This window comes from Aplysia californica, unplaced genomic scaffold, assembly GCF_000002075.1.
Source record: "Aplysia californica isolate F4 #8 unplaced genomic scaffold, AplCal3.0 scaffold01187, whole genome shotgun sequence".
Classification (NCBI taxonomy): domain Eukaryota; kingdom Metazoa; phylum Mollusca; class Gastropoda; order Aplysiida; family Aplysiidae; genus Aplysia; species Aplysia californica.
The window spans coordinates 123,182-138,254 of record NW_004798457.1 but is presented as its reverse complement, the minus strand read 5'-3'; the positions used below and the strand labels follow the sequence as shown (position 1 = coordinate 138,254).

The following is a 15,073-nucleotide window of genomic DNA, read 5'->3' as shown; positions in this document are numbered from 1 at the left end:
CCCGCCACCTGCCCCAGGCGGTGGCATACCAATGGGTCTTGGAGTCCCCCCACCCCCTGCTGTACCTTGCGTTGAGCCCATCAAAACTCCAGATCCAAACTGCAAAATGAAACATTTTACCTGGAACAAAGTGCCTGCCCTGCAAGTGAAAAGTAAGTCTATATGTAGTGCAAATGACAGAGAAAAAATATTTGTTGGCATTATTATTGTCTGTGTTATTGTTATTATTGTTCTACAGTTATTTGAGACTGGTACATGAGTTATAGCCACGGGAATGATTGTTTTCCACCTATAGTGCTCGGGTCTTACATTGTACCAAGCAGACCACTGATGAGTATCACTGAAGAAGACAAATTATAGATATCACATATCTTTTACTGAGAGTTTTTTTTCTTTACCTTCTTTCTATAGAAACCAGTATCTGGGGTGATGTCAATACCATGGACGACTCGATCAAGGTGGAATATGACAAACTAGAGGAATTGTTTTCTCAGAAAAGAGTCAAAGAAGAACCAAAGACGGAGGAGCGAGTTGCAAAAATTCATGCAACTTCATCTGAGGTAAAGTATGATAGCAGGATTGAAGGCAAATTAAAAGGTGAAGTTCTCTATTGACTGTGAAATCAGACTCATGTTCATTGCATTCAAGATGAATAGCAAAAAAATTACCTTACAGATGCTTGTAGATTGTGTAAATATGCTAGAAAATGGTGGCCCATTTGGAGAAGATAACCTTCATTATCTTCAGCCTTCAATAACAGGCTACTCTCTGCAATATGATACTGTATACTGTTGGGTTTTTTCTACGTGCAACTTGAATTCCAGATTTTCACGATATTTAAACAAATTTGTGACTTCACATAGTTAGAGTAAATGTTAAAAGGGGCGCTACTGCAGTGGAACACATGACATTGGGCAGCTCAAATCGGAGTTCAAAATATTGGTGTAAAATAGAGACGGGCGGAAAGCACTTTTTCGTTCCCGAGCGAGAAGACCGAGAAGCTGCCCTACTTCTCGCCGGGACTGGTCCCGGTACCTAGAAATACTTCCCGTCTCGTTAACGGGAAATGCTTCTCGTCTCATGACCAATTTCTCTTCTCGCCCCGCAGTTCGAGCCACCCGCTCAGCGAGAGGGGCCGGCCGTGGCCGAGATTTCTCTTCTCGCCCCACAGTACGAGCAACTTGTTTAGCGAGAAGGCTGGTCGTGGCGGGGATCTAAACTAGGCTAGCCCTGTTGCGCAGGTGCAGGCGCTGAAGGAAGGTTGGAAGATCTAGGCCTAGGCCCTGATCAACTCCCCACTCGCCTCGTCTCGCCACCTTCCCCCCTCCCTTTGAGTTTCACACACAGGACGGCACGGTGATGGGTGGCGTCGTTGTCATTTCTCGCCTCTCACTCTCTAACTCTCGTTACTGTTACTCGTTATGTCAAGCCAACGAGCAGTATCACTTCTCGGTACCGGGCAGTAGTTTAGTGCCTTGGCAGTGACAGGAAGGGCATTTCTCGCGAGAAACGAGTACTCGGCTCGTCTCCTGCCCGCCCCTAGTGTAAAACGAAAAGGGCAAAATGAAGGTGGAAAAAAGAAAAATATGACAAGAATTCGATGCACAACCTTCATGACTATAAACAGATAATTGTCATAAGTTATTTAATTTGTCTTTATTTATATATAATTGTTATTCTTTATTTGGAGAAAGATGATATTGTTTTTAACTGTTATGCTGAGTTCCTGCTGTTTGGATATTCTTTATCCCATAGCTCCTGCGTTTTTTCAGGTTTCTCTGTTACTGGAAAAGGGATCTGGAAGAGATCAATGTTTCAATATTCCCTCCAGTAACATGGCATGACAAGATGAAAACTTGATGCATGATGTGAGCAGTTTCTATACCATTCTCCTAACTAACTAACCAGTTAATTCACTTTTCCTCCCACAGATCAGTTTACTTGACCCAAAGCGCAGCATGAATGTCAACATCTACCTTAAACAGTTCAGAAAGAACAACGCGGCTATTGTCGACTTGATCAGAAAGGGTGAAGCAAGAAGCATTGGAGTGGAAAAGCTAAAGGGGCTTATCAAGATCTTACCTCCAGTGGATGAGGTGAGTGGGACGACATGTGTTTGTTCGAGGCAATTCAGTGGCCTTTTTGCAGCCTTTTATCATTTTGTTTACCTCTTTCACAACGTGCATAACTACACACACACACACACACACAGACACTCGCACACACTCACATACACACACACACGCTCACTCACTCACTCTCTCACTCTCACACACAAATACACACACACAAATATACACACACACACACACACACATTCACTCTCACACATTCACTCTCACACTCTCACTCTCACACAGAAATACACACACAAATACACACACACACACTCACTCTCACACACTCTCTCTCTCACACAAATACACACGCACCAACACACACACACACACACGCACGCACACACACTCACTCGCTCACTCACTCTCACACACTCACATCCAAATACACACACAAATACATACACTCAAAACAAAGTACACACGCACACACACACACACACTCACACGCTCATTCACTCTCACACGCTCACATCCAAATACACACACAGTACACACACTCAAAACCAAGTACACACACACACACATACACACACACTTACACACACACACACACACACTCACTCGCTCACTCACTCTCACACACTCACATCCAAATACCCACTCAAATACACACACTCAAAATCAAGTACACACACACACACACACACACACACACACGCACACACTTGCACACACCCACACACACAATCACACACACATACACACACAAACACATGCATACATACACAAACATTGCACTGTGGCATCACTTGATATAGGTAGGACCTCGGAATTATTATCCTTCTCTGATATTACAACACATATGGATGGAAAGTTTTGAAACCCAAGCAACCATAGTTCGAAAATGTCCTGTTTGCAATTTGAACCAGGGTATTGTGCATTTTATGTAGACATTTAAAATGTAAGTTTGATTGGTTTAACACTGTCCTGCCTTTAATTCGGCTACTGGACTCATAATCATGAAGTTGTGGGTTAGGGAGTTCAAGCCTTAGGCCCGACGTTGTTGTCCTTGGGAAAGGTGCTTTAGCCTACTCATATTTTCTTCACTCCACCCAGGTATGAATGTGTACCCAGCCATAGGCAGTGAAAGATCTTGTCTGTATGTTTGTGTTTTAGTGCCTTTATAAGGGCAGCTTGCACTGTATGCTTCCTAGGAAGTTGAGATTGTTTCAGAATGCTATTAGGTCTGCTGTGGTAATGATATAGATTGTATAGCACAAAGAACTTGCAATTGTGGGGAAATTTGTGCTATACAAATGCTATCTATTATTATCTATTATTTGCACAGGTTGAGCTCATCCAAAGCTATGACGGAGATGCGGAAAAGCTCGGGAATGCAGAAAAATTTTTCTTGCAGCTGATACGAGTTCCTTCCTATCAGCTAAGATTGGAACTTATGCTCTTGAAGGTTGGTTTAAAGTGGATCTAACCAAAGTTAAAAAAGCAGTAGATGTTATATTTGTTCTCTTTATACCTACAGATGTTCTGCGTATGGGTACTTCAACATGAAATATGCTTGCTGGTCTTGAAGGTGTGGGGGCCTCTAGTGCTATAAATATCTTTTATCCAGTGACTCCAAGTTTGTAAAATTTTCATTTGATAGGCCTATAGTTTGGTAAATTTTAGGACTGTCAGGTTTCCCATTATGGAGGGGCAAAAGCTACCCATTTTAATTCAGTTTGACTACATCCTTTAAAATCATACATCTTTTATTTGCTTGGTCATGATTAGATAGATTTGATGAAAATAACCAATCTCAAGCATTTTGTGTATGGAAAGTCGGCTGAGATACCTACGGGCCACAATCACACACCCCCTCCCCCTGGCTACTAGATAATGAAAGGCTAGTCTAGGCATAGATATAATGAATTGCGGGCCGGTCTGTGGAAACAAACGTTGCCGTATGCTAAGCACATTTTTTTTATGTCACTTGGTGTTCACATTACTGTAGCGAACACTCGGATTCATCAACTAAACCAAAGTTCAGCTTGATGACTCTGTTATATGAGTTTTGTTGTATAGGCCACAAGGGTTCAACAAGGCTTCTCCCCTCTGCAGTAGGACACTGGGTCATGGAAAAACTATTCATGCATGATTCACCACATCCCAAACAGTGTCTTTGGTTTAGCAGTTAGGCAATTTGTTGTCACACACAGTTTCAGTGTTGGGGAAGGGTTTTTTTATTTAGTTTTATTTAGTATCTTCGTCTGCTGGAACTTTGGATCCCTCTCCGCCCAGATTAGCCCATAGCCTATAGGCATGGTGAATAGTCCACCTTAAAATATTTAAAGTATCGCAATAAGGCATTAAAAATCTTCAGTTACAATTTCATGGTTCCTCAGCTCCCTGCAAGGGATGTTTAGTATCAGGGTCAAGAAAGCTCTAAACATTTGGAAATTTTGAAGGGTTCGCCAGTGTTAATCTAAGTTTTTAGAGCAGTGAGCCTTCTTTTAAATAGGAATATATTATGCACTGTATAAATAGGTCTACTATTCTTTTTGTTTATTATTATTGTTGTTTTTGTCAATTCTGGTCTTTGTTTACTCATTGTTATTCTTTGTTCATTTCAGTCTGACTTTCACAGCCAGTTGTCGAATGTGAGGTCAAGTTTGCTCCTTTTGACCAGCGTGTGCCGAAGTCTTCATGACAATAAATCCCTGAAAAAGTTTCTTAGATTTGTCTTGCACACTGGAAACTTTATCAATAAGGTGAGACATTTTCCATTTTGGATCAGGTTGCATGTGCTCTAGAATATAAAATCGATATATTTCATATTTACGAGGGACATTCAGTAAGGCTTTACCCTACTTTGAAAGAAGTGAGCGAAAAATGTATTATATGACACCCACAATGCTACCTCTCCACAAAGCCAATCTGCAAATTTTGGCTAGTTTTGAATGACATTAAAAAGTCCGTCAGCATAGTATGACCTCTGATGAGACTGAAACCATTCATCCACTGCAGATATAGCGTCTTCATCACTCTATGGAAATGTTGTCCCAATGTGAATATTTTTTTCAGATTTGAAGAAAGGAAAATAGTCAAATGGTGAAAAAGGATGGATGGGGGGGGGGGGAGAATTTCATGGCCCCACTGCTTTGCTGTGAGAGCAGCCTTCACCTCTCTGTGCACTAAAGCATTGTTGTGCAGTAGGATAATTTTTTTTCACAGCTTCCATCATATTTAAGTTCTTTCTTCATGAAAGTACTCTCAAGTTCTAAAGGCTCATCAGAATTTTTCAAATCTCTACATGCAGCTGGAATAACATTAAGAGGCTAACCCAAGGTAGGGAAAGGTGGAAAGTGTTTGTTTGTGGCCTATACCCTGACCCCGGGTGGGAAAGACAATGATGATAATGACATGCAGTGTTCCAGAAAGATAAAAATCACATTCTGCAAGTTTCATCTTTTTACAACAATTCCTAAATATTCTGAAAGACTTTTTGAATGCCCCTTATACATATATATTATTTTCTCATTCTAATTAAGTCTTAAAAGTGTATTCCTATAGGTTATGTCTTGTCTAAGTATTACTTGTTTTCCATATATATGTGTTTCCTTGCTTTGTTTTTATGTGAAGTAACTTGAATTGAAATGGTTTTTGACTTTATATTTCTGCGGAAATGTGTATATTATTATATAGCCTGTGCTTTGTTCTGTGCTAAAAAATTACAAAGGGCTAGAGCATACTTAATTATAATGATAATAGTTTTTCCATCAATGTCTTGATCTAATGATAACCAACACATCTACAGAGGAAAACATTGCTTAAACTTACATGGAATAATAGACATAGGATTTAGATGTCTTTGTTCCTACTTTGGCTAATGAGACCAATTTTTCTTATTATTTTTGTGGAGCCTACTTTGTAGCCACACTTTATAACAATTGTTCAAAAAAAAGAAGAAATACACATGTAAATTAGTAGATATTTAATTGCATTTTTTTTACAGAACCTTTATTTACTTGTTTTAGGGAAGCAGTGCAGGAAATGCTATAGGTTTCCGAATCAGCTCCCTCAACAAACTGGTCCTGACTAAGTCGAATGACCCCAAGGTGTCACTGCTGCACGTGCTGGTGGAACAGACGGAGAAGAAGGACAAGGAAGTGCTAAACTTTGTGGAGGACCTACAGGAGGATCTGCATAAAGTAGCAAGGTGAGTTCTGCGTGTTTTGGGGGTTTTTATGTTTCTTTTTTTGAGGGAGTTGATTTACAGCCCTCGTAAAAAAGTATTAGATAATGAAGTGTAGGAAACTGCTGGAATTGAAGATATCAACACAACCAAAAAAAGGAGAAGATGGAGATATCTAGGACATGTACTAAGAATGAGGAAGACAAGAATGCCCCTTCAGACATGGTATTGGAAACCAACTGGAAAAAGAACACGAGGAAGACCATCTGGAAGCTATAGATGCACAATAAGGGATGAGGCAATCACCCAGGTCCTTGATTTGCCAAAATTGGATGACATGGCCAGGGACAGGCAAGTGGGGCGTCAACTGCTCTCTGCCTTATGTACCTGATGATAATATAGGGAGAGAGAGTAAGTAAGTAAGTAGTAAAGAAGTATTAATAAGCTAGGCCAAGAAAGGGAAAGGTGAAAATTGTTTGTTTAGTAGCCTGTAACCTGATGTAGGGTGAGAAAGGCATTGATGATGATGATATGACGGCACCTGTAAATTCATAAACATTATTGGCTTTATCTTAATGCTTGTGATGCAGGTAAATAAAAAAAGAATGATGGAACGAGACGCTTACTTTTTGAAACATAAAATAAACTCTCATTTTTTATTGTGATATTTACAATCTCAGTTATACTTGCAGCTTTTACAAGAGCGTGTAGTTGTATGGAGACTTTTTCTACTTCTTTCTCATTTTATGTGTATAGATGTTGTTCAGTATCATGTCGACAAAACATCTGTGATATTTTTGCAGAGGACATAGAGTGTTAACCAGTACATTATGACCGCAATCATCTGTAGAAAAAGTGCCTGCTTACTTATTTTGTAGTGTATTGTGTGTATCACTATTCTAACTAATGAATAGTCCCAGATTTGGCAAATACTGTTTGTAACGTAAATTACTGAGGGGGGTGGGTTTTCGGGAGTTCTTAAAATCTGGAGTGTATGTATGCCAAAGTGTACTGTATTGTGTAACAAGGTTTCTACTGTCTTTATGAATGCAGGTTCTCGGTGGAGCAAGTAAAAAATGAGTTCAAAGCTCTGAAAGCCACAGTGAAAAAACTGCAGAACCAGATGGCCAACAACACAGATGAAGAAATCAAGAAACAGTTTGGAGATTTTCTTGAGGTAAATTTTTTTTAGTCTTTCACTCTTAAAGTCGAAAGCTCTCCTTCTCACTGAGATCTATATTAAAATCTTGCATTAAAATGTTTGTTTCAAACAAAAATTCCTTGCTCTATTTAAGGTAGATCTACCTTAGTTCCTCTGATTTCACTCTTTCAGGCTAAGGATACATAAATATAGGTTAACTGCTCAAGGGTTAAGACAGAGTTACTTCATAACTATGTCTTCCCTACTGTAGGACAGATAGAACTCATGTCTTTTGTATTTCAGATGAAGTGCTTGACCATTACACCACAGACACAGGGACTTCAAGTAATAGACTAGCCTCAGCTGCAAACATAATACAAAGTAAAGTCATTCACTCGTTTATTTGTTAAATAAATTGTTGAATAAACAGATTTATTTATAAACCAAACTAACATTCACTTCTTCAGGAGGCTGACGGTGATTTGTCGGATGTGGATGAGTCATTGGAGCGTCTGTCAAAGCAGAAGAGTCGCCTGGCCCAGCATTACTGTGAAAATGAGAACAGCTTTAACCTTGAGGAGTTCCTGGCAGCTTTCATGGAGTTTTGTGATAGGGTGAAGGCTTGCCAACAGGTGAATATGTCTTTGATAAAAAGTGCATAGTTTTCAATGTTTTTGTGTTGTTTTATTCCAGTGGAGATGAAAGCAAATGACAGAAAATGTCTAGAGAACAGGATTAAGGAGGTGAAAGGAGAAAATTTTAGAAAAGCAAATTGTCCCGTCACTGTCAGGTTTCAAATTTCGAACTGAATGAGAGGTGAACGCCATACCTTTAGACCATGTCTTTTAAAATGTAGTCTTTCTTTTTGTCATTTTTTATAAAGACATTTCATTGCATTTTTTGTATTGTCTATAACTTTTTTAATCTGTCAAGAATTAATTTGTCTTAAATTCTATATGTCAAAAACCACCTCATGTACCAAATTCAAATTGTAGGATCCATTAAAAACACAATAATTACATTTTTTCACCAAATTTCATAGCTTTTGATAATAATCATCAGATGTTTTTTTTTCGTTTCTGAAAAACACCATAAATCCTTATGTGAAGAAAACAACAGGGTATTGTAACCACAAAGTACAGTTTTGCCCTTTTGTCATCAATGTCTGTGAATTTGACGGCATTAATTTACATTGTATAAAAGCAAGCTTATCCTTTTATTTTTGGTCTGCATGTATGTGTGTGAATGAGAGTGTACTTTGGCTCACGTGTCTGTGTTTGTGTTTATTTGTGGATGAGAGAGAGAGAGAGAGAAAGAGAGAGAGAGAGATAGAGAGAGAGAGAGAGAGAGAGAGAGAGAGAGAGAGAGAGAGAGAGAGAGAATTAGGGAGGGAGAGAGTACATTGTTTACATGTGTCTGTTATTTTGTACTTTCTGCAGATACATTTGTGAATGTAATATGTGTGTTTGTTGTATGAATGTCTGTATTTGTGTGTGTGTGTGTGTGTGTGTGTGTGTGTGTGTGTGTGTGTGTAGTTAAGTATGTGTTCAAGCATTCTTGTGAATATATGTGAATTAGAGTGACAGAGTGTTGGAGAGATTCAGGAACAAAGAAAGAGACAGAGACAGAGAAATTCTCCATTACCGTTCACCATAGAAATATACCCATACCTGGACAATAAAGGTAGATACTTTGTTTTTTCCTGCTTTTAACCCTCTCTAAATTTCTTTTTATACTATCTCAAACCTCAATGACTGTCTATATCCACAGGAGCTTGAGACAAGACGACAGCAGGCTGAGAAGGCAGAGATGAGGAAGAAAGCACATGAGGAGCTTTTGGAGAAGAGGAAAAGTGGTGAGCTGCAGTATAGTAACCTCTTCTGTGTGTGTTAGAAGTGGCTGGAGCTGTTGTGTACCCAAATGGATGTCATGCATGGGAAGAGAGATAAATAATTGAATTGAACTTTATTAATTTTTGTTGGGCTCTTCAGGGAGGGAGGGAGAGAGAGAGAGAGAGAGAGAGAGAGAGAGAAAGAGAGAGACAGAGACAGAGACAGAGAGAAGAGAATATAGGAAGAGAGACAGACAGGATAGATAGAGAGAAAGAGAAACTCTAAGTGATGAAAGTGTAGGGAGAGGAAGAGATAGAGAAACAGAAGAAAAGAAAGATTAGACCGAGTTCTTTCAGGATGCATCCTGACTAGTGACTAGACCAGTGATAGAACCTGTGTTTTCAGTTAGTAATCAAGTATTTATCTATTTTCTTCGGATTTGTCATAATAATAATTGTTACGTAAGAAAACAGATCAGTAGACATAGAATATTGCCTTTTGTATTCTAATTCAATTTTCAAACCCTCAAATCACTTAACAGAGCCTCTACTATATTATTATGATTTACTGATATTTTCATTTTCTATCTGGTGGAGTCCACTTTAAGTTTTATCGAAATCCGCCGGACCGCTAGATTTTCTTCGGTTTTCCCATGGTTTTTGTTTAAAGAGAATTACTCATACCATGCTTGCTGCAAATTTCGCCTTTTGAAAGATTTTTGTCATCTATCTCTTTACAGTATTTGTAATTTGAGCTATAACCAGTGCGCATTGCTGACATTGTTGTTAGGTATTGTTAGCGTGCCTCAAGTAACGCATATCATTAAGTTTTACAAGATTCAGTTTAGAAAGGAAAGCATTTCAGCCTATTGATAGTTTTCTTACAAAGACAAAAGTGGGTGGTTGGCGGGTGCTTTGGTGTGGTTTGCTCCTACTTTCCTGTCAAACATCTGTCGTCCTTGTCTCCCCTTCTTCTTTTTTATGTTTGTTACTCTCTTGTAAAACCTCTAATCATCTGGCGCTCAAATGACCTTATACAGTTGCGAGCGCCGTAAAACTTCAACAAAAACTAAAAAAGACCCCCCAAAAAAAAAGAAAATGTTTGGGGATTTTTGTTCTTTTGTTTTCATTGTTTTACTGATTTTTTTGGATTAACAATGCAAAATTCATACTTAACAAAATGATTTCCGCATCTCGCTGATTTCGCTATGTGCATGCAAGACTGGTATACTTTTCTTTTCATATCTCAACTTATTATTAAGTGACTTACATCAGCTTTTCTTGGCTTTGTAATTCAAATTAAATAAGATGCAAATCCAGTCAGTTTTCCCTTTCTTCTTATTGTGTGACTTATTTGTCCCTGTGGTCTCCAGGTATCCACAGAGACCCAGTGGTGGTCCCAGGAGCGCGAAAACTGCCAGGCCTTGCAGGACCCGGGGATTCAAAGATAGTGGATAATCTGGTCAACGAAATCCGTAGGGGGAATGTACTCCGAAGGCTGTCAGTGAAGAGGAAGACTAAGCCAGTCCCTGATGTCATTACTGAAAGTGTCCGTTTATGACATCGCAAATCATGAGTTGTCAATGTTATCATCAAGAGCGAAAACAAAATTTAAAAAACGAAAAAAAAAATACTGAGAAACTGTAGATAGATGCTATTTCTTTCTTTTGGGAAAAAAAGCATGTGATTTGTAAATGTTTTCTGTAAGTTTGTGTGTTTTGCATTTGTGTCCTGCAGATATTACAGACAGATGGGGATATTTGATTAAAATTATGTGCAAAAAATTGTTGCAGGTTTACTGGTAGGCCTACTCACTATCATAATGATGTGTTTCTTTTACTTAATATGCATTAGTCCAACATAAAATTTATATTTTTTAAAAGTAATAGATGTTGTTTCAGAATCTCAGGGTGTACCACCCATGAAAACAAAGAGTAATGCCATGAAAGGCTTTGAAAAGAGGGTTGAAAAATGACAAAACTGTACATATACTGGTAACATAGTACTTTGTACTTATTTAAGTGTTGAGTTGAGATCAATTAGTCAAAGTCAAAGGGCTTCCTGGGATCATTTCTTTCATAACTTTGTTTTGTTTGTATATATGAATCATTGAGTGAATTTACTGAACTTTCAGACAGCAATGAAAGACACTAAAAGTTGTAGATAAGCCATGGAATTGTTACCAATAGGTCAGTAGTAGTTGTAGTGGTGTCCTCTTCAATGGTATTTTGGAAGTAGTGTTATAAAGTTGTCTCAAGATGTTGAAATATTGTGCAATCTATTTCAGTTTAAAATAAACAATTGACAAGGTTTTATAAACTTTGTATTTTTTAATTATTTTGTCCATGTTGCTTGCTGTCTATGAGAGGATGTGATAGTATGGCGTCGGTGGCCTAGTGGTTAGGCTCTCGGACTCGCAACCGTAAGGTCATGGGTTCGAATTCCGTCAGGGGCCCGACGTTGTGTCCTTGGGAAAGGCACTTTACACGACTTTTTCTCACTTCACCCAGGTGGGAATGGGTACCCGGCTATAGACAGCGAAAGATCTTGTTAGTGTTTGAGCGCTTACTCAGCTGCTTGCACTGTATGCTTCCCAGGAAGCTGAGAATCTTTCGGAGTGTTCTGTGGTCTGCTGGGGGTAATAATATAGTGTAAAGCGCATAGAGCCTGCTGTTGAGAGGGGATATGCGCTATACAAATGCTATTTATTATTATTATTATTATTATTATTATTATTATTATTATTGTATGAGTTGACAAGTTTTTGAAAAAAAAAAAAGACTTTAGAATTATCTCTTACTTTTTTCACTGTGGGTATCATGCTTGCTGTCTCGAAGGATGTGATTTTATTGGGACTTGCCCTCACTGACACAACTGTCACTGATAAAGTGAAACAAGACAGACCACCAGTCCTGTAAGGAACAGAGTAAGTCGGGATCAAAACAGAAAAGTCGTGAGTTTGAACCTCATCAGGGACCCAACGTTGTGTCCTTAGGAAAGGCACTTTACGCTAATTGTCCTCACTTTTCTCAGGTGTGAAAGGGTACCCGCCTTTAGACAGCAAAAGTTCTTGTCAATTTGTTAATATTTGAACACTTTGAGATGAAAGCAGATGACAGAACATGTCTAGAGGACAGGAAAGGAGGTGAAAGGAAAACATTTTAAAGAAAGAAATATTTCCTTGGCTGTCGGGTTTCGAATCCAAGACCTATCGAATTAGAGGCGAACATTGTACCTCTAGACCACGAGAGCCCCATCATCATCATCATCAATGCCTTTCACCCCTAGCAGGGTATAGGCCACATACAAGCTCCTTCCATTTATCTCTGTCCTGAGCCATCCTTCCTAGCTCGTTCCAAGTGAGCTTCATTTCTCTCATGTCCCTTTCTACGCATCTCCTCCATGTTTCCGGTGGCCTACCCCTGCCTCCTGCTCCTTGTGGGTTCCACTGCAGTGACTGTCTTGTGATGTTTCCTCTGGGCTTCCTTAAGGTGTGTCCCATCCATCGCCACTTTCTTAGTCCTATTTCTACTTCTATATCCTTTTGTCCTGTCCTTTCCCACAGCTCTTCATTTCTTATTTTATCCTGCCACTTAATTCTTAGAATACTCCTCATACATCTGTTGATGAAAGTCTGGACTTTATTCAGTACTGTCTTCGTTGTCTTCTAAGTTTCGCAGCCGTAGAGGAGCACAGACGTGACGTTGGAGTTAAAGAGTCGAATCTTGGTGCGCAGTGAGATGTTGCTTGCTTTCCAGACTTTTGATAGTTGATTGAATGCTGACCTTGCCTTGGCGGTTCTTGCTTTAACATCTGCCTCGGTTCCACCTTTACCATCGATGACACTTCCAAGGTTGGTAATGGAGTCCAGTTCTTCCAGGGGAGTGTCTTTCCACTGTCACAGCAGGGCTTGAAACTTTTCCTAGTTTCACTACTTTTGACTTGCCTGGATGTATACGTAGGCCAACACTCCTTGATAGGCTGTTGAGTTCCTTGGTCTTTTCTTGCATCTGAGCATGTGTGTGAGAGAGCAGTGCAAGGTCATCGGCGAAGTCCAAGTCGTCCAGTTGCTGCCAAGGGATCCATTGTATTCCATTACGTTTGCCTCTGGTGGCTTCTTTCATGACCCAGTCAATAGCAAGTATGAATTGAAAAGGTGAGAGCAAGCATCCTTGTCGCACTCCTGTCTGTACCTGGAATGGTTCTGAAAGTTGTCCTTCGTGGAAGACTTGGCAGTTTATTCCATCATAGGTGGCCTTCACAAGCTTGACGATTTTCTCAGGTATTCCAAAATGATGCAGGAGTTTCCACAGAGTTTCCCTGTCCACGCTGTCAAACGCCTTTTCATAGTCAATGAAGTGGTGAATTCCATTCAAGCGATTGCTCAACAATGACGCGCAGAGTTGCGATCTGGTCCACACATGATCGGTTTTTGCGGAATCCTACCTGGTTTCCTCGAAGCTTCTGATCTGTTACCAGCTTGATTCTCTCCAGGAGTATCCTTTTGAAGACTTTCCCAGGTATGGACAGGAGCCCCATCATCACTATTGTTATTATTATTATTATTATTATTATTTGGCACTTGTCATATAATTCATAACCACATGTGGTGAATATATTGGTGTCATTGTGCATTATGACCTGGGGTTGGCACCCTTTTAGATGACTGGAAAGTTATGTTAAGGTCACGTCCACCTCTAACAGGACAGAGCGGTGTGGAAATGAATGGAGAGTCTTGGAAACCTCCAAACAATCCATGTCCAAGAACCACCACCATGGGTATTTGAATCAAGTCCATCACCAGGGTAATCCAGTATGATGCCACTGAGCTGTTAGGTTATTTGAGGTATCTAGAACTGCAAATCGACGGCTAAGTGTAAGACTCCACCATTCATCTTTTTTAGAGAGATCCGAAGGTTTTCGTATACATCCAGCTTAGGCATTATATCATGGAGTTTAGTACTCACTTGTTCGCTCCACTGTTCCTCCCCTAGACTTGAGACATAGTTTTATATTGACCTTATTTTTAATGTCTTTGGGCGGGCGTTCTTCGTTTTTCACAATAGCCAGAAGACTGACCTGCTTGTTTCTTTGTGCGCCGACGTGGCTAGGCAGTCATTCAAACGCAATTATATTATTGCTTTCCCTGTCCAGACAAGGCATGAATCCTCAACTGTAAATAATTAACTCTTTTTGGTTTGGTTTGGTTTGGTACAAGAGTTTGATTGTGCTCGCAACTTCATTGAGACATGAACACACGGGGCACAAGGTTGTTTTCAAGTAAGTTCACAGAACGGCTTGGTTTTTACTTTACTGTTTAAATTTAAAATCCATGGTAGACCCTGTGAACTTAATAGTTAAAAACAAAAATAAATTAACAATACTGAAAATAAATTGTAGGCGTATTATCAACATTTTGAATAAAGAGCACTGTTCTTTATCAAATCGAGAATCCTGTTGAGATCACGATGAAAATCAATACGTTTTTTAAGTTAGTACATTTAAAATATTTCTTTCAGGTCTCTCCAAAGTCTGGATATTCTATTAGTGTGTGTGTGATAATGAAATCCGTATCTCATCCAATACAGTTATTTGTTGATTGCATAACGAATCACACACAATAATAAGATACAAACTGATAAAGTATCGACCGACATAACAATATAAGGATGACAAAGACCCGAGGCTGTTTCCAGCTCCTCATTATATCACAACTAGGCCTCGATAGAGTTTTGTCATTACAAATGTGGTTATAAAATTGCAAATTTAGGTTGTAAAACGCAATTATCTGTTGGTTGTTACAACTAGAAATACACCCCCAAAAATCTTATTAACCAAAATTGGGGGGG

General features: G+C 39.3%; 1 protein-coding gene across 1 annotated transcript in view; it reads left to right on the top strand.

Moving 5' to 3' along the window:
* LOC101859682 (inverted formin-2) overlaps nt 1–11,553 on the top strand; it is a gene marked incomplete in the record, with an annotated part of 36,035 nt that extends 24,482 nt beyond the window's left edge. Inside the window, 10 exon segments of the mRNA XM_035973386.1 lie at nt 1–152; nt 412–560; nt 1,932–2,096; nt 3,409–3,528; nt 4,691–4,828; nt 6,095–6,276; nt 7,306–7,429; nt 7,861–8,025; nt 9,164–9,248; nt 10,598–11,553. Of these exon segments, the coding sequence (XP_035829279.1) occupies nt 1–152; nt 412–560; nt 1,932–2,096; nt 3,409–3,528; nt 4,691–4,828; nt 6,095–6,276; nt 7,306–7,429; nt 7,861–8,025; nt 9,164–9,248; nt 10,598–10,785 (1,468 nt within the window).
* Nucleotides 11,554–15,073: the final 3,520 nt, after the last annotated feature.